General features: G+C 47.2%; 8 protein-coding genes across 8 annotated transcripts; 4 read left to right on the top strand and 4 right to left on the bottom strand.

Annotated features, from left to right (window-relative positions):
- Positions 1 to 83: 83 nt before the first annotated feature.
- N7471_008367 (uncharacterized protein) lies at positions 84 to 560 on the top strand (the record flags this gene model as incomplete). Its single annotated transcript, XM_057281086.1, has 1 exon — positions 84 to 560. One exon carries the CDS (start codon positions 84 to 86, stop codon positions 558 to 560), a length of 477 nt encoding a protein of 158 aa, XP_057135346.1.
- Positions 561 to 1,078: 518 nt separating this feature from the next.
- On the bottom strand, positions 1,079 to 2,350 carry N7471_008368 (FAD-dependent oxidoreductase; the record flags this gene model as incomplete). Its single annotated transcript, XM_057281087.1, has 2 exons — positions 1,079 to 1,320; positions 1,384 to 2,350. The coding sequence occupies 2 exons, from the start codon at positions 2,348 to 2,350 to the stop codon at positions 1,079 to 1,081; spliced, it is 1,209 nt and encodes a 402-aa protein (XP_057135347.1).
- A 235-nt stretch (positions 2,351 to 2,585) lies between these two features.
- N7471_008369 (alpha/beta hydrolase) lies at positions 2,586 to 3,720 on the top strand (the record flags this gene model as incomplete). The annotated part of the gene is made up of 3 exons (XM_057281088.1): positions 2,586 to 2,880; positions 2,930 to 3,595; positions 3,653 to 3,720. 3 exons carry the CDS (start codon positions 2,586 to 2,588, stop codon positions 3,718 to 3,720), a joined length of 1,029 nt encoding a protein of 342 aa, XP_057135348.1.
- A 720-nt stretch (positions 3,721 to 4,440) lies between these two features.
- Positions 4,441 to 5,592, bottom strand: N7471_008370 (uncharacterized protein; the record flags this gene model as incomplete). The annotated part of the gene is made up of 3 exons (XM_057281089.1): positions 4,441 to 4,745; positions 4,800 to 5,025; positions 5,080 to 5,592. 3 exons carry the CDS (start codon positions 5,590 to 5,592, stop codon positions 4,441 to 4,443), a joined length of 1,044 nt encoding a protein of 347 aa, XP_057135349.1.
- A 507-nt stretch (positions 5,593 to 6,099) lies between these two features.
- Positions 6,100 to 7,856, bottom strand: N7471_008371 (uncharacterized protein; the record flags this gene model as incomplete). Its single annotated transcript, XM_057281090.1, has 6 exons — positions 7,654 to 7,856; positions 7,342 to 7,600; positions 6,612 to 7,285; positions 6,496 to 6,561; positions 6,361 to 6,446; positions 6,100 to 6,304 (listed from the first exon to the last, which is right to left on the bottom strand). Exons 1-6 carry the CDS (start codon positions 7,819 to 7,821, stop codon positions 6,100 to 6,102), a joined length of 1,458 nt encoding a protein of 485 aa, XP_057135350.1. The 5' UTR covers positions 7,822 to 7,856.
- Positions 7,857 to 8,235: 379 nt separating this feature from the next.
- Positions 8,236 to 9,760, top strand: N7471_008372 (uncharacterized protein; the record flags this gene model as incomplete). The annotated part of the gene is made up of 6 exons (XM_057281091.1): positions 8,236 to 8,451; positions 8,507 to 8,599; positions 8,655 to 8,852; positions 8,912 to 9,266; positions 9,321 to 9,383; positions 9,438 to 9,760. 6 exons carry the CDS (start codon positions 8,236 to 8,238, stop codon positions 9,758 to 9,760), a joined length of 1,248 nt encoding a protein of 415 aa, XP_057135351.1.
- Positions 9,761 to 9,933: 173 nt separating this feature from the next.
- On the bottom strand, positions 9,934 to 11,362 carry N7471_008373 (fungal specific transcription factor domain-containing protein; the record flags this gene model as incomplete). The annotated part of the gene is made up of 2 exons (XM_057281092.1): positions 9,934 to 10,859; positions 10,912 to 11,362. The coding sequence occupies 2 exons, from the start codon at positions 11,360 to 11,362 to the stop codon at positions 9,934 to 9,936; spliced, it is 1,377 nt and encodes a 458-aa protein (XP_057135352.1).
- A 2,382-nt stretch (positions 11,363 to 13,744) lies between these two features.
- N7471_008374 (ankyrin repeat domain-containing protein) lies at positions 13,745 to 18,320 on the top strand (the record flags this gene model as incomplete). The annotated part of the gene is made up of 4 exons (XM_057281093.1): positions 13,745 to 14,413; positions 14,462 to 15,077; positions 15,133 to 15,730; positions 15,788 to 18,320. 4 exons carry the CDS (start codon positions 13,745 to 13,747, stop codon positions 18,318 to 18,320), a joined length of 4,416 nt encoding a protein of 1,471 aa, XP_057135353.1.
- Between the last annotated feature and the right edge of the window lie 443 nt (positions 18,321 to 18,763).

The raw sequence follows: 18,763 nt of genomic DNA on the forward strand, positions 1-18,763 counted from the left end.
TAAACAAAAGTCAAAAGGGTATTCATCCGTGCCCGAATGAAAGCACGTTACTTCCTATATTGGCCTTGGCCTTGGCATGGACAATGAGCGCTGTACAAGATCCGGTCAATATCATCCCGGAGAGAACGATGTTGGTCCCTAGTGTCTCTTCAGGCTCCGGAATCATGAAAACTGCAGTCTCAACTGCGGTCTCAACTGCAGATCCACTGGAGAGGAAGGATTTGCCTGTGGATTTCAAAGTATTTAGGCGCTGCATTCGAGCGCCCAGTGACCCGTTTACCGGCGTCATCAGCTCGACGGCCTCCACTTCCTTCTTCCTGACCAGGCCTCTGTATATCTACCTCGAGATGGATGAGAGTTCGACACCCGAATCCTCAGCAAAGTGTCTTTCCTACTCTATTGAAAGAATAACCGTCGACCAGACCACCACGCTACCTGTCGAGTCTCTAATGGTGGACGTGGTGAAACTAGAGAGGGAGATATCATATCCACTCCCGACAGACAGGGTGCTTTTTCTCACAGCTCACGATATCGCAGTGAAGATCGTGTGCAAGCGATGAAACGGCCTATTCCCAAGCCAGCACCGATTCGGGGATTCCGCGGATGGCATGAAGGCTTGCCGGTAGGGAAGTTTCGAGAAAAATGTAGCCAAAGAAGAGAATTAATTGAGCAGCCACTTGGAACAGAAGGGCTCATCAAGTTAAGGGAAGAGATGGACGTTGATTTTGAACAAACCCGGCGCGCGCAACGAATGTGCTAATAGATGGTGGGGACTTGAAAATATAGTAACCGGCATGAAGGAAGTTGGAGTTCAATATATACTTTTTTACCCCGATGGAATCCTATTTCTATTCGCTGTGTATGGTATAATGTGTGTAAAATAGCCAATAGAGCAAGCTTTAAGGTCAAGAACAGCAACCCAGATTCACCCGAGACTACCATTTAGTACACAGTAGCTTTATTGAAAACCGCTTCTATGTACTACATTATATTACTCAGAAACTTCTCTCAAAACCTCGTAGCAGAAATTTCATTGCGAATATTGAAGTAAACAAAAAGACGTCAACGAGAGCAAGCCTCATTTTCCAATGACGGCTCGCCTTGTCAATATAGCTGATGATTCATCTAGTCGTTCCCAGTCATGCGCATCTTGACACGCCTGGCGACTTAAACACACCGCACGTCTCGTACGATCTCTCATCTCCAGTTCATAGCCCTCGATGGCGACAGAGGCAGTAGCAGATTCATTGTAGATTTGTTCAATGGCCCCCATCAAACGATACGCGTCAAGGATACCATGATTAGCTGCTTCCCCACGATCTAAGATATTGTCAGCATCGACTATTTTTGTTTCTCAGAATTCGGTCCATTAGTATCACATACACATTGTCATGGCATGTGCCGCATCCCCTGCCAAGGTCACTCTACCCCCTCGATTACTCCAATCCAGACACTCCCAATCTGCAAGTTTGATCTCGGTTACGGGCGTTCCAAGGGGTATACGATCAACCGTTTGTTGAAGGAAGGACACAAATCCCCGTGCTCGCTGTTTCATGTTGGCCAAGCGACTCTCATCTGTTTTAGCCACCCTATCCTCTGGTCCCCTCTCTGGCCACGACATGCAAATCTGTGCTCGATATCGCTCAGATTCGGTCCCAGCTGTTCCATTCACATCTGGTGTTTCAAGCGTTGAGAACCAGAAGAAGGCTCCTGTAGGTGGGTGGCATCCTTGGAATAACAATGGATCCATATCCCGCAACGGCTTGATCTCCTCGGCGGTCATGTCGACTGCGACTCCAGTAAAGTTGATTCCAAGTGGAACATTATTGAAAGAATCTGGCCGAAGGACCTGCCGGACCATAGAGCGACTGCCCTCAACCCCAACAACCAGCTTTCCGGTGTCGGTGCTCTGATCTTCAAACACCACTTGCACTCGCTGTGTATTTGCCGGGAAGTTCAAACCCACCACGCGCCGCCCCCAATGAACATGGTCCTCGATACCCTGCAAGAGTGCGCCGCGCATCTTTTCTCGATTGACGCGCCATCGTGTATTGGGAGGAATCTTGAATTTGGGCTGGCCAGTCTGGAGATTGATAAACAGGAAATTTCCGCTGTCTTTCCGCGCCACGTCAGGGTCAACCTGAATATTTCGAATACGCGCCAGGGTATCTTCTGGCAACATTTCCGGCATATATTTCAGAGCCCAGTGAAGGGTGATAGCCCATCCTTGGCCGCGCGCCTCTGGGCTTTCATCACGCTCGTAAATTTCGAAGGGAATGTTCTTCTGCTTCAAGGCCTGGCCGAGGGTCAGGCCGACGATGCCCGCGCCCACAATGAGTACAGGCTCCATGATGTGTGTTTAAAAACCATAGTTGTCACCAACCTGCTCCTTTTGACTAGAAAATAAGGCCGAGTTTCCCTATCCGTCTCGGATCCGCGCCGTCGCATAGATAAAGTGCGGGGGTTTCTGCCAATTCCGTCGGCAAATTTGAAGCGACGGACGGGTAAATTGCCGCCCTGAATTTGGTTATTCAAATATGAAGTCTGTTGGACTGCTTCAATTTCAAAAATATTCAGTTTCAATCATGTCTCACGAGGCTCTCAACCCCATCAACCCCTCTGTTCTCCCCCACCTCGACCCTGTATTCATTCAACTATACAATAAACATGTCGCAAACACCCCGGCGGGTCCGATTGACCTGCAAGTCCTACGTACGAAATACTCTGTGTTATATTCATATGGGACTGGTCCCGCGCCAGACTGTCCGCGTATTTATGACTCCGAAGTGCCTGGTCACAATGGAGAAATGATTCCAGTTCGTGTTTACGAGCCTGCATCACCAGGGCCATGGCCAGTGCATATTGATTTCCACGGCGGAGGTAAGACTGCAGTTAATGAATCAGAGCCTTAGCTAAATGATTTGAACAGGATGGGGTCTTGGTGACCTTGACACTGAGTCCCATATATGCAAACATTTCTGTGTGACGGCAAATGTGTGCGTGATTGATGTCGACTATCGTCTAGTGCCTGAGCACGCCTTCCCTATTGGGATTCAGGACTCATTCGCCGCGCTCCAGTACATCCATGCACATGGCGCCGAAAAGTTCAAGATTGACCCTATAAGAATATCACTTGGTGGCGTTTCAGCTGGCGGCAACATCGCCTTGGTATGCGCCCATCTAGCACGGGATGCTAGTATTCCGCTCAGATTGGTCGCAGTGGGTACACCCACTATTGACGATATTTCGAAATACAAATCTGCAGCCGACGCACCATGGGCATCAATGCATGAGATGGAACATGCACCCACGCTCAACTGGGCCCGGCTGAAGTGGTTCGATAACCTCAAGTGGCAAAGCATCGCGGCTGAGGGCCCTGTTCGGGAGTCACAAATCGCCGCGGTGAGCTGGTATGCCAATATACTCGATGCCCCGGATTTTACCGGTCTGCCAAAGACAGTGATCTATACCGCTGGTTGTGATCCACTACGAGATGAGGGCGAAACATATGCACAGAAGCTGGTTGCAGGTGGGAATGAAGTTATACAGAAGAGGTTCATGGGAGTTCCGCATCCTTTTATGCATATGGATAATGGTAGGCACTCCACATGTTCTTGCCCTTTGAAGAGAGGTATATTGACTGGTTCTTTAGATCTGTGGCAGGCTCAGGAATTTATCAACCTGACAGCCCAGCACATAAAAGCTACATTACACCAGTGATAGGAGCATTATGATGAATGAGATGTAACCAATTGCTCTGTTTCTCAAGTCCGATTAATGCTTGTCCGCCCATTCCTAGAACTGAGATAAATCAACTACATATGAAAATGTCGAAAAATATGTCATCGAAATTTTGTTGTGATTTAGTTATAGCTACTTTACGAAGCTTGCTCAAATAGAAAACAGGGTGTATATTGATAGACGCTAGTAGTTCTAGTTTATAGATATTTCCAATCTTCTCGACGATCTTATATTATAGTGTATGTAATCCTTCGACTGGGTCGATCCTATAATTAGTCCTTCATTAATATAAAGACACAATCACTAATATTAAAATCCTCTTAACGAGGATGTTCATTCGCTTACTAAATATGCAACTACTAGGAATTCGTAATCTAATCCTTCGTTTCTGTCCGGATACCTTACAATTAGGATAGTATACTGGTGGCTTCTGATTCGTTTCGTGTTAAGGTATTCCAGTCCTCCCAGTCAAATAACATAGTCGGGTCGTAACCCATCTTAATGAAAAAAAGGAGAACCGTTGTATCTTGAGGTAGTAAAAATCAACCATTGGAAGGAGCTCTGACCGGTTATCTTGATTGTGGTCGACGTCCGGTCCCAACCTTTGAGCCTTGAATTATAATGGCTAATGTCCTCATACAGAGGAAACATGATTCATATATTTACTTGCCCTTCATTTGCTGAACTACATACATAAATTTAACGTTGCTCCAGGTCGTAAAGCTGCTGTGCAAGTGGAACAATGGAATCCTCTAAAGCTCGGAACTTCACTCCTAAAACCCGTTGCACCTTCGATGAATCACAGGAGTAGTGAGTACTGGAAATTCGTTTACCGGGCTCTCCCAATGGTACGCGATGAGTATCTGGAAGCCGAGATCGAATGATATCTGCAATCTCTTGTGTATCATAACAACCTTGAGTTACCAGGAATCTTTCGTTTCCTGTACCTGAGAACGTTAAGGCTTTGAGACATGTTTCAGCAAGATCCTCGACATCAGTCCAAACTAAAGATGATTAGCATATATTTGTTGGATATGGTGGGGGGGCGGGCTACTAACCGGGAGCTTTTGTCGGCGGAATTTGTTTCTGATTACCTGCACTCAAGACCTGCCACACGATTTGATTGCTAGCATTGAGTTGAGACAGGGATGAGATCGGATGGATCATTCGTCCAAACACCATCCCAGGACATAGGGTCATCAATTGATAGCCGACGGGGTTATCGTGAATGTACTCCCAAGCAGAGCGTTCAGCGACGACCTTGGAAGCCCGGTATGCGATAGGCTGTATTCAGTTATAAAATGAACTGAGTAAGAATATTCTTGTGTGAATACTAACCACAGCTGCAGCATTAGCACCATCCTCATAGGTCAATGGACACCAATCAGTTTCAGTGTAGACGACCCCTGGTTGCAGACCTCGGTTTGCGTCGTAAATACTCGCGAAGCTGGACATGATCACGACGCGTCGGATAGTTGAATGCTGCTTCGCCGCTTCACAGACAACTTGTGTCCCCTTGACAGCAGGAATCATCAACTTCTCTTCAAATTCCCCGGGGACGGCATCGTAGGTGAAGGCCGAAGCCAAGTGCAGGATGGCCTGGCAATCTTCCAGTGTAGCGGAGAAAGCCTTCAAATTCGTTGGATCAGATACGACGACTAATTCAAGATACTTCAGGTTTTCAACCCCTGCGGATGAAAGTGCTTGACGCGTTGCATTGCCTTTTTCCAAGGAGCGAACAGTAGCTCGAACGCGATAGCCGGAACGTAGGAGAGTGGCAATGCAGTGGGCGGCAATGAAACCGTTGCCTCCTGTCACCAATACTAATGATTTGGGGTCGATAGGAGCCATTCTTTTCGGAGTATCTTGAGTAGAACAATAGACTTAAAATTTGCAGCAAGGCACATAATTATACGGGGAGAGACGGGTCACGATTAGCTCCGTTCCGCTAAGATCGAGTCTCCTTGCGCCGCCGTCGGATAGATAGGTCGGGATCCTAACCTTAGTACGGAGTAGATGGATACTTGTTACCCCATGATACCCTTTCTGGGATATTATATGTGTCATTGGGTCCTTGGTTGACTCATATTGGGCGCATGGTTTATTGTTCGAAATACGCGACCAAAAGTCTGAAATCCTAGCAAATATGAGACAGTCGCCTGACCATTTTCAACCATCGTTCGTGTTGGGAATTCTTCAGCATAGCTTCAGGAACACAGATTTTACGCTTGTATGGGATTGATATGAAATAATTAGGAAGATAAATAATAGGCCGAGTGATCTAGTTACAGACACTGACTTCATCGGCCGTCTGGAACAAAGTGCGTTAACAATCTTCAGGCTCAATCAGCCGCATGTTTAGTATACATAGCGGAAGTTGTCATCGTTGCACACTTCTTGTACTTCCCGCTTAGAATCAAGACGTGCCTCTATTCTGCTGCGTGCTGTTATACCCAATTGATCCGCGGTAGAGTTGCGTTTCCCATACAATATGCGTAGCGCAGTTGAGACTACGAGCGCTGCGGCGTTCACGGCGACTATAGTAATCTTCGCGGGGATATATCTGATGTGACTGTCAGTCTAAGGCGGAATACTTCTTCAAATAGTTCAACAGCGTACCGAGGTGCGTCCTTGGACTGAAAGGTTTGCGGACCGATAATGTTCGCAATGCTGAATCCAGCAGAGACAATCGCAGCACCAGAGACCTATTCAAGTCATTAATGAATCCTATCTGAATAAAGACTTATAGTATACCTTCATTGTATAGCCTTTGAAATTGGCACCAGTCCATGCATATATCAAAGCTAACGGAGCCACAGTCTGTCTGGATTAGCAACTTTGGCTTGCTTGCACCCTGGGCATTTACATACCGTGTTCACAAGGTAGATTCCAGCTAAACACCCCGCCTGGTTATTAGAAGGGAGAAATGACATCAAACAAGAACCAAGTAGTGTTGGAATCAAAAGTAAGTTAATAGCCAACCATCGCGAAAACCCCTTGGCAATGGCGTATGTCGACACCATCGTCGCCACAATGCTGACGATACCAGATGGCATATTAAGCAATGCACTTTCCTTGGAGCTGTATCCGAAGCTTTTTATCAAAATAGCAGAGAAAGTCGTAACCACACCACTGGGGATTGTGATGAGGATTGTGAGCAAGACAAGCATCCATGTCTGAAGATCTCCGAATGCTTCTATGACAGACCGCCATCGGAACACTTTGACCCCAACGCCGGCCTGATCATCAATGAGTCGCTGGGTAATTCGCTCTTTTTCTGACTCGGTGAGAAACTTGGCTTTGTTGGGGTCATCAGGAAGAAGAAAAATGACGAGCAGTGAAACCAAGATGTTGACAACACCAATAACCACGAACATAATGCGCCAACCACCGAATGAAATGCCTGCAGGGGCATGTTGAGCCGCAAAGGATATCAGTCCCCCGAATATCTGCCCGAAACCCAAGCCACAGTACCACAGTCCGTAGCGCGGTGTTGACTCCGCACGAGTGTACCACATACTCGTGTACATTGTGAGAGAAGGGGCTATAAAACAGAATATATTAGAACGCGAAAGCTTCAAGTTCCTTGGAACGCCTCACCAATAACAGCCTCCATTAAGCCCAGGAGAATTCGCAAGGTCAGCATGTGGGAAAAGTTCTTCGCTGCGGAAGAGCAGCACAAAATTACACCCCAACAGAGTACATTGACCCCCAAGACCTTCATGACTGGAAATCGTTGCAAAAGCGCTCCCTGGGGAATCTCTGCCACAGCATATGCAATGAAGAAGGCCGTCGCTAACCAGGAGAAATCGTTGCCTGTCATTTTCAAGTCATCTTGCAGGCCCATAACATTTGCGTACTATGATTGTTTAGTTTGGCACCCACAATCAAAGGAAATTGTACGATACATACGTTGATGGATATTTTATCGATCATTTGCAAAAAATAGGTGAGAAACATGATAGGTAAGATGTGCCAATCAACCTTGCGGAGCAGCTTCTTGTCATCCATCATCATACTCCCCATAGCACAATCCTCAGGATAGAGACATTTTCCAGTTAGGTCAATTTTCTTCGCCATCTTCTGTTACTTGTGGGGTGTGAAGGATGTGGAAATATTGAGAATGCACAGATTCAAGCATTTTGTCGGTTGATGGATTGATTTTATCAACGAGCTTGGGCCATACACTAGAGACGAGATAGTTGCTCTAATGAGCTCGCCTACGCCTTCTTTGGTCTGGCCATTGATAGGGGCGATTGGCCTCTTGGTGTCAGACGAATTGTGAAGCGGCAAAGGATCAAATTGCGGGGAACCTGGGAAGTGGGGAATGCAGCCGTCGGATAGATAAGGCGCTCGACGCCGTCGCTTATGGTGGAGAGTAAATGTAATCCGATAAAAGAACACCAGATCTCGAAATGAAATATATATTTATCGTTGAAGGGAGGGCTTGTCCGTATATTTGTACAAAAGGTCAACTAGTCATCCAAATAAACCATGCCCTCTCGCACTGAATCGCCTCTCCAAGTCGCCATTATTGGCGCCGGTCTCGGTGGCCTTGCTGCTGCTGTCGCACTTCGGCGTCAAGGTCACACCGTTACAGTCTATGAAAGATACGATTTCGCCGGCGAGGTTGGGGCGTCGCTCAGCGCAGCGTCGAACGGATCCCAGTTCCTAGAAGAATGGGGTGTGGACATCAAAGAAGCCAAGCCGGTACGATTTGGAATCCATGCGTGCACTGTGTATCTGATCACTGACTTTGATAAAGGTTATCTTGAAACAGCTCATCATGCATAATTGGGCTGATGGTGCAGTGCAAAGCACTTACCCGCTTGGCGACTATAAATTTAAATTTGGCACGGTAGGTAACAAAACCCCGTGTGACCGCGTCTAGAGTTGTATTAATTTGAAAAAAGGACTACAACAACTTCCATCGTATTGACATTCACAAACAACTACTCAAGTCAGCTTTTGAAGAGCCTGGAGTCGGTCCCAAGTGTGAATTGAAGGTGAATTTCAAAGCCATCGATGTGAACGCCGAGGATGGTCTCATCCGGTTCGAGAATGGTGCTGAAACATCGGCCGATATTATTGTGGCCGCTGATGGTATCAGGGTAAGAAATATTCTCTAAATTATCAGCAAATGACGTTGAAGTTGATGTTGAAAATCTAGTCCTCGACACGGAACCAAATCGGCATAATACCGGACGTCGAGATGTCTACTTCGTGCTGCTACCGATGCATCATTGGAGCAGACAAGCTGCGTACGCTTGGACTCGAAGATTACATCTCCAATGAAGCAATTGAATACTGGGGCGGATTTGGGATTAACAAGATTGTCATGTCTCCCTGCAGCAATGGCGATGTCGTGAGCTGTTACTGCTTCTATCCAGCATCCCACAACAACGTACGCGATGATGGATGGAACATCAGTGCTACGCCACAGCAGCTGGTGGATACATTTCCCGATCTGGATCCTAGAATGAAAACTTTGATGCTGAATGCCGAAGATATCAAAATGTGGCGATGTAAGTCTTGTTTAATCTTTTGATGTTGTGTTGGCATACTGACGAGAAGTCCAGTGTATAAGCATCAGCCCTACCCGTACTGGGTGAAAGGCCATGTTTGCCTGCTTGGAGATTCCGGTAATCACTGCCAGCTCTTTTGCCAAATTTCCAGTCTTGCTGACATAGCGGTAGCGCATCCTATGATGCCTGATCAATCACAAGGCTCCTGCATGGCCTTCGAAGATGCTGGGGCTCTGGGTCTCGTTTTCCATAAAGATTTTCGTACACAATATGGGACACTCGAAGGTCTTACTCTGTACGAGAAGATTCGCAAAGAGCGTGCGACTCGTGTACAGGATGCGAGCTTCCGAGCTCGGGAAAATCTCAATGAGCGAATTGGATGGAGCTCATCTACGGATCGGCAAGGGAAATTGACAATCGAGGAAGTATGTGGGTACAACATGAGAGAGCATCTTGACGAGTTAATCGGAGAGCTAAAGGCAGCGAGTGTGTGACTTCTTTCAAATGTTGACTCCAGTGGAGATATAGAAAGAAGCAGATTTTGGTTCTTAGGTCAATAATTTCCGTCGACGCGAGGTGGAAACCACTAAATACGTGGATTGTGACCTGCTAAATACACCCTTATTATCTTTTAAATCATAGGAAACATGAAGATGGAACATAGGTTCTAAATAAAGACGACCCCTGGAAAGTGACAATATCTTACAGCAGCCCAGTTGAAATCGGCAGCGCTGGCTGGCCCCTCCCATACAGTCTCCAGGAGCTGGCGGGCATAGTGAATGTGGCTGAATCCCAACGTATTTTCCATCACCATAAGCCGCTCTTTCACTATCATTCTTCGCTCAACACTGACACTGCTGGATCCTGCGATGACAAGGGGAAATAAGAGACAGCCCTCAACACTGCTGGCGTATGGTATCTTCTGTACAGACTCCAGAATGAAGCTCACAGAGCGCTCCACAAACTCGTGGCAAGGGTCATAGCCCTCGACAATCTCATGTAATCGAAGCCGAATCGCCCATTCAAAAGCTGTGGCGGCGCGGTCAGTATGCGGTTGGGCATTGCCGGACACATTACTGCAGTCATGATCAGCGTGCCACGCATCGATCCGCGTTCCGATGTGCGTCGCTGCTGCTCGGAAGCCAATTTCGGAAAGCTCATCAACGCGCCTGCTGCGATGATTGGCCAGGAGATTCACCATGCCTAACAAGTCAAATAGGGCTGGAGAGATGCCGTAGATGGCATCCGCTGATTCGCTGTGGTCTAACCTAGGCAAGCTGCTGTTGTGAAGGGAAGTTGATATCTCGGCGATAGCATCATTATTATGCAGCAAGGGTGCTTTGCAACGGGAAATGGTTGACATGGAGTCCAAATAGTGGAACAAATTGACGCAAAAGGTCCATTCACTGGATGTGACGATTGATTGGGAGGCGGGTGACTTGAGAATAGCACTAGCAGCTTTGAGATGCCATTTCCAGACGCGAGATGTACCGTCAAACAGCTCCGTTAGACAAAGAAACAATATTGTAGCACATGCTTCAAAGATAGACTGCCGATCAGAACATCCAAGTAGGTTATTGACTTGTTTTATTGCTGGATAATGTCAGCTTGGCCTACAGCCTACTAACCCATAGATATCCCCTACCTTGACCTTGGTGAGTTAGAGCACATCTCCAGATGCTGGGGTAGACCCTTCGCCAGTGACAGCCACTCAAGGTTAAAATTACACTAGTCACCATATCTGAAGCTGCCGCTAGCGGTAGAATGGTAACCAGGAAAGGATTCCGATCCGGATCATATGAGCGACAGAGCGCCTTCGCAACGACATGAATGTAGTGGTTGAAGAGCGACCGATCGTTATCTGTGCGTAGATAGGGATTTGCCGAGATAGGTGATAGGTTTAGAGACAGAGTGAACGTACTTTGCGATGATAAGGAGGGAGGAAAGAGCGTGGCAATAAACTCCGCGGCGTCAGAGGGGCTGATGGGGCTAAGCATGCGCGGACCGCCATCCGAATCATCAATCGAAACGCCATCATCGGAAGCCGTCGCATAAGGGATAGGGGAAGGAGGATCCGCGATTTCGGAAGAGTTCATTTTGCGACCCGTGGAGCTTGCTGACCACTGGCAGGGTAGATTGAGCCGACGGCAATCACTGCAGCGGGGATGAGATTCATCACATTTCTTCTTCCTGTACCCAATGTACCCAATTAGTACTCTGTATCTGTTGTAAGGACAGATGAGCTCCACCACTGTACCTCGCCTTGCAGGAGAGACAGGCGCCGCGGGAACGTGATGCACGGGGCCGTCGCGGCGAACTTCCGCTAGTGAGATTGGATGGATCTTTTTCTGGGCTCCGCGGTTTGCAAATGTGGCCCAGGCCTATAGTCGAAAGGTCAACTCTCTTGCTACGAGATAGTCCCGCGGAGCAAACACATACGTCTACAGCGTGAGCAGGGCACTCCACCGTCGCATCGCTGCTTCTAATATCAGTTAGCACATGGTATGTCTTAGTTCCTCGGGAGCACTGACAATGCGAGAGCAGTGGGCACAGACTCGAAGACTCATCGCGGGATGTAAAGAGAAGTTGGAAATCCTCCCGGAGGAAGGCAGATACGACCCGTAGACGGCCCCGGGGTTTACATCTCTTATCGGACCTTTCCGATGATAAACATTCCAAGGTTCCATGGTTGGTCCAATCGCCATGACTTCCCTGTGGGGAACCGTGGAACGACTTGCATTTCCCCGCATTTGTTCCCGACCTCGGGCGGGAGGTCGCCAATAGGCACATACATGGATGGAATCCAGATCACATGACTAAGGCTTCAACGTATAGGTAGGCTAAAATAGGAAATCAAGAGGTTAAATAATTGGCCCTACTATAAGTTATTTCGCTTAGATAGTAACGAAGCCGCTAGTATAAACGGTTACGTGAACCGCACTGATCGCCTTTTTAATGGTCGGTCATATCTTGTGAGGGTTAGTTATGTTGTAGCTCAGCACGTTTGCATTAGTAGGTGTACAGCCTTATCGATAATGAGCGGCTCATTGGTAGAGTTCTTAAGATACTGTCGTAACGTAACCCATCACTCTTTCATACCAGACGCCCCTGCGTGCCAGATGCCCCTGCTTCCCAAACAGGCCTGATAGATGAAACTACACAATTAAACGGATATTCAACGAGCCTACAATTTCACTAGAAGGTTAGGATGGTTTCCTAAGTGTCGTTCCGATGGCGGCAGAGAAAATGCGTCCGGCGTGGCCTCGAAACAGTCCATACTACAATGCTGTTTGTATAAATAGCTTGCTTGCTGTTAGAAGAACTCGAAGAGTTTTTGATCTCGATTCCAACCACTATTACCTAGCTCATTTAGGGCTCAGAGGGCAGGGGAAAATTTGACACCTTGATCCAACATACCCCTAATGTATCAATCATATTCATGTCACATATATACCATCACCGAGATACTAGTGTTGATAAAGATGCCGACCTCAGGTACACATTACATTGTCCCTGGACAAGGAGAGCTTCACCTGCATCCTCAATGACCTCAAGCCTCATCCTAAATTCATCGAGTCGCTCTACTTCCTTGTCGGCAGTCATTCGATGTATGTTACGTTACATATGCGAAAGATGGCGAGACACTATAATCATTTCATGAGCAGCGTTTTCTAGTTTTTAGTCATTTTTTTGTCGATGCCAATATATATATCCGCGCCCGTACTCTCTAAGTTCGCGAAGGAAAGCCTAGTTCCTTCCTTACAAGCGCTGACGCCTCGAAGCATACATACCTAGATAAATCCTTAGCAAATCGCTATCAGATCGTGCATGTTGAGAATTATAACAAGATTTGCATGAGCCTGCTTCTACAATCACAGAGCACTACGTATCAAACAAGTACACGTGTGGTCGGGTGGGGAGACCGCTAGCCTGAGAACTGCGGGCTGAGCCCCTTGATCGCACAGACTGTCAAGCGACCTGGGCGGCAGAATCGATATTTTCATTGGTGGCCTTGACTTGTTTGGCTCCTTTTTGAATCGCCCAGGCTCTTGGCTGAGAAACTCCCCTTGATAATTGTACTAAGTAAACTTTTGATGAGGCATGATCTCTTGCCTTCACCCATTCCAGGTTATCTCTCTCGGAAAGCGCCTTTGCCGCCCATGGGGAGGTTGCCTGACGGCAACTCGAATGCGTTCCTGGTTATGATGTGTAGTAGCTAGCGTCTTCCGCCTGCATTCGCAGCTGCAAATACGGGACTTCATCAATGTGATTGGCTCCTGAAACCACGAATTAGCGCTCTGCGACCGGTGCGAAATTATTATATAGAAAGGTATCCTCTTCCCCTTGGTCTTCAATCTGACTTTTCATCTTCCCTGACAGCAAAACCCCAGAACCCCATGATACCGTGACCATTGGTGATTTTATTGGAATATATGACATTCTCCCCTTTAAATAAGTTCGTTTCGGTCTTTTCAAGTATGGGGATTCGCAGCCGTTACAAGAGATGGATAGGCGGAAAGTCTCCACACGAGAACGTGGAGGTGAACGGCAAATCGCAGGGGGAGCCAGCCAAAACGCCTGCAATCTCCGACACACCCACCTCCACTTCTTCCAGTGTCAAACCCCGATCACAAAACCTTCAATCTCGTCAATCTACCGAAATTCCAAGGTCTGCCTCAGATTCACTGCTAACCACCGACGATGCCTTTGTCAAGCCGTCAGCCACGGAGGGGATTGAGGTGGACGGAGAGAGGGACAATACCTCGGAGAACGACTCAAGCTCGCTTTTCATGCCTTCCAAAGACGAGTCCGAGGACTTTTGGCAAATGAGCTTTGATGAACTTTCTAAAGAGGAGCAAGGACAACTTCAAGCCTTCTTGACGCCAGGCCAAGTGATTTCTAATAATCAGACCCAGAATATGAATTTCAAAGGTACGGATTTTGAAGATCTCATTGTGGTTACACGGAAAAAGCAGGACGGGTTATCAGACAAAATCTGGAAGTTTGAATTTTATGGACGCCAAATTGTTCCAAGAGACTACACCGCAAGAGTCATTACTTGTCTTACCACTGTCGGTGACGTTAGTGTCGAATTCATGCCCCAGCCGGCGAGTATTATCTGGCCGCTGGTGAAAGGCTTGATGCAGGTACGCTGCGTTCAACCCCAGATTAGCCACACTTCTTAGTTTATCTAGGTCACAGTCGACGCAGATGAAGAGACTGCCGCAGTACTCATGACGGCGGATATCCTTGTTCGGACCATTCGCTGTGGAAAGACATACGAAAGCATCTTCCGCGAAAAGATCAAAAATCAATACGCTGATCTTTGGACCGACTTCCAATCAGCTTTGTTGAACTTATATGTTGCATCATTGAGACTCCTGATCTATGCCCTTCGGCAATGCGATAAACGAACAGGTCGTCGGCTAGTCAATGCCCTTCTGAACCCCTCGAAAGCACAAGACCAGATTTCAGATTTGGAGACTTGTCGTTCCAATCTTCGTGAAGTGGTTATGGATTGTCGAAGCAAGATTGAGGATGATGTTGATGCCACCGTCATGGAATTTTTGGAAAAGTTCTCCATGTTCAATTCGGTCATCGAGCAACGTTTTGATGAGCTTTTTGAGCGACTAGATAAGCAGGAAGTGATGAACATCCTCGACTGGATCTCACCGTATCGGGAACTCGATCGACATCTTATAAAAGCGGAAGCTCGGACACCCGAAACGTGCGGGTGGCTTTTAGAAAGCTCGATTTTCAAAAAGTGGGAGCAAAGCTCATCTCCGGCAGTCATGTGGCTGCAAGGTCTCCGTGGGTCTTTCACCTTCATATAGTCCTATGAGACCACTAAAGCTGATGTTTATAGCTGGTACTGGAAAAAGCTTTCTCACGTCTAGGGCTATCGATCATCTTCGTGCGAATTTACATCCAGGTGAGGGGCTAGCCTTTTACTACTGTCAACGGAGCGGACAAACCTTTGAAAACCCAAGTGATGTGATTCGAGCCCTTTTTCGCCAGCTGGCAACCCCGGCCCACGAGTTTCAAGAGGATGAAATGCGAAAGGATGTGCGAGACCTCTTCGCTCAATCGAAGAGAATGACCCATCCGTCAATTTCGATATGCAAGGAGCAAATTATCAAGTCGGTCAGCCAATACAGCCAAACCACGATTGTTCTGGATGCCCTTGACGAATGTGCCGAGCCCAGAAGTGAGCTATTTGACCTCATTGATTCTCTTGTTTCCCAATCAGAGTATTCAGTTAGAGTATTTATCTCCGCTCGTCCAGAGCCTGACATCGAGGAACGCTTCAATAATGAACCCATCATCAAAACCGGAGTTCCTGATGTGAGGGAAGACATAAAAAGCTTTATCGACCAGAAGATTGGCAAACTTCGTTGGAACTCTAATACGGTGAAGTTCCGAGAAGAGGCCGTTGAAGCTCTGGTAGAGAAGAGCGACGGGATGTGAGTCCTTGTTCAATACCCATCTTACTCAAAGGCAAGATATTAATTCATTGACAGGTTTTTGTGGGCTTCCCTGCAGATTGAACAATTAGGCAACGTGCAACTAGGCAAGGCTATCCTTCGTCGCATCAGCCGAATGCCTAAAGGCCTCACCCGAACCTACAAGGAGATCTATGAACAAATATCTGCGGATGAAGATCAGAAGATAGTCGTGGATCGTGCCTTTATATGGGTGATGTGTTCGTACGGACCCATGAGAAGCGAACAGCTTCTATCCGCCATTCGTCATGATGAAAATCATAATGAGCTGGAAGAGGAGATTGATACGACCATGTTGTTGAGTCTCTGTAAGAACTTGCTTGTTTTTGATGAGCCCTTGAACCGGTTCAGATTCTGCCATGCTTCCGTCTCGGAGTACATCGAAAAGGAACTATGGAATTCGCAAAGAGCCCACTGCTATGCTGCCAAGTCGTGCCTGCGCTTCCTAATGCTTGCATATGGAGAACCGGCACTTAGCACAGTCCCTGAATCCCGATACGAGGACGTTATGATCAGAACCCAGGAGGATCCGAAAATAGATGAGGATTCAGTCATTCTTTCAAGAGATTATCCATTCCACTTCTATTCTCGACACCATTGGATGCGGCATATTCAGCGCCAAGAGTATTTGGCACCAAAAGAATTTGACTATCCTTTGAATACTCTTCTCAGAGAATTTTTGAACTCACCATCAGAAAGTGGAACTGTCTATCAGGCATGGCATCAGGACGTTTCAGACGACGTGCGGCTTATACGAGATTCAGCCATCTTCACCGACTACCTCACGCTTCAAGATATTTCGCCGCCCACTCTGCCTATCTTTGCAGTCTGTCGCTTTTCGTTCAATACCATACTCCAGGATTGGTGGGAGAGAGACGACATGTTCCTTACCTACCGGAATAAAGACAATGAAAGTCCTCTCATCATTGCTGTCAAGGCGGGTTGCATTTCAATTTGCGAAAAACTTCTGAATCGCAAAGCTTCTGTTGACCACTTCGGTAATCAGTTTAAAGTAACCTTTGCCACTGATCAGTTTACTGCCCTTGCCACTGCGGTTTACGATGAGAAACTTGATATAGCCCGACTTTTGATAGAAAAAGGGGCTACTGTTGACTTAGCTCTTCACGGACAGTTTGGAAGCGCTCTCGCGGCCGCAGCATGCACTGGCAACCTTGATACAGTCGAACTTCTCCTGAGAAATGGCGCGACCATTGATATGCCACTTCCAGGAGATTACCCAAGCGCCCTTGCTACTGCGGTATTTTTTGGCCATGGTGATGTGATCGAACTTTTGATCGCAAACGGGGCCACCATTGATATGGAACTTCAAACAGACTGCGGGAGCGCCCTTTCCGTTGCGGCATCCGTTGGTAGACTTGATATAGCCAAACTCTTGATACGAAAAGGGGCCAGGATTGATATGGCATTTCAAGGACGCTTCAAAAACGCCCTTGCCACTGCGGCATTCTTTGGCGATTTTCACATGGTCGAACTTCTGGTACAAGAAGAGGCTATCACTGATATGCCGATGGAACGAAACGCTCAAGCAACGTTTGGAATTGCCCTCGGTGCTGCAGCACAGCGTGGCCACCTCAGGGTGGCAGAATATCTCATTGAAAAAGGTGCCAATGTTAATCTCGAGCTCCCGGGATTTTGTGGAAGTGCCTTGGCTGCTGCGGCTTCGGGTGATCAACGTCCTATGATCGAATTTTTGATACATAAAGGGGCTACCGCTGATTTAACGTTTGGAGAATGGCCTGGAAGCGCGCTCGCCCATGCGGTAGGGGCTGGGAACCTTTGTGCAGCTGAATCTCTGATGGAAAATGGGGCTACGGTGGATTTGGCGCTTGAAAACAGTTTTGGAAGCGCGCTCGCCGAGGCGGCATCCCACGTGAATCTTAATATGGTCGACATTCTGATTAAAAAAGGGGCCAATGTCAATTTGGCGCTTCAGGGATCATACGGAAGCGCTCTTGCTGTTGCATCACGGTATCAGCACGTTCCAACGGCCGTATTACTGATAGAAAACGGGGCCACTGTCAATATAGTTCTTCAAGGACTCTACGGAAGCCCGCTCGTTGCTGCCGCATGTGGTGGTAACTTACAAATGATCGAATGTTTGATAAACAATGGGGTCATTGTTGATATGGCTCCTCCGACCGGGCACTTCGGAAGTGCGCTTGCGGCAGCAGCGGCAGGAGGGTGGGTGGAGATTGTCAAGTATCTCATTGAAGAATGCGGAGCCAACGTGAATTTGCCTTTGATTGCTGGAAGTTATGGAACTGCTTTGAACGCAGCTTCGCATTGGGGGCGGACAGAATGTGTGAAAATATTGCTCGGTGCTGGGGCTATTGTGAACCTTTCGAAAGACCACTCCGGGTTCAATAATGCCCTCGAAGCGGCTCAAGAAACTTGCGAAAAGTATCGTTATTTTGGGAATATGAGACACCAGAAAGAAAGCCGACGAAATGCGGCACAAATAGCCGCTGATAAGCATGCAGTAACAAAGCTTTTGCTTAAACATGATAGCGTGGGGATGGCAGTTTGCTAGACTCTAATTTCAAGCATTTTTATAAGCTAGAAATCGAACCAGTCACTCATAGAATGCCCTTGCTAGCATCAAGCTCCTGATACATCGTGGAGAGAGCAGGAGTAGGAATACAGCAATATCTAGGTACGTAGTATTGGATGACTAGAATCTACATGTAGGAAAGGAAATAGGAGAAGCAACAGAGGGAGATACCTAGAAGGTCGCTTAGACCTTTGATTAACGGTGTAAAGCATGGTCACTTGGGCACCATTTCCTAGGACACTCCAATCGAATATTTTAATATAATAAACCACGCGTCGAAGGCGAAATTTATTAAATAGTAGCGTATAACCGTCCGTAGTAGCGAACTAGAAATATAACGTAAGATATAATAGGATATAAAATATGTTGAAATAGTACACTGAGGGACTATACAGCATGTAAAATAGATGGAGTATTGTTTT

Source organism: Penicillium samsonianum, assembly GCF_028829775.1.
Source record: "Penicillium samsonianum strain IBT 33392 chromosome Unknown utg000004l_segment0_segment0, whole genome shotgun sequence".
Lineage (NCBI taxonomy): Eukaryota > Fungi > Ascomycota > Eurotiomycetes > Eurotiales > Aspergillaceae > Penicillium > Penicillium samsonianum.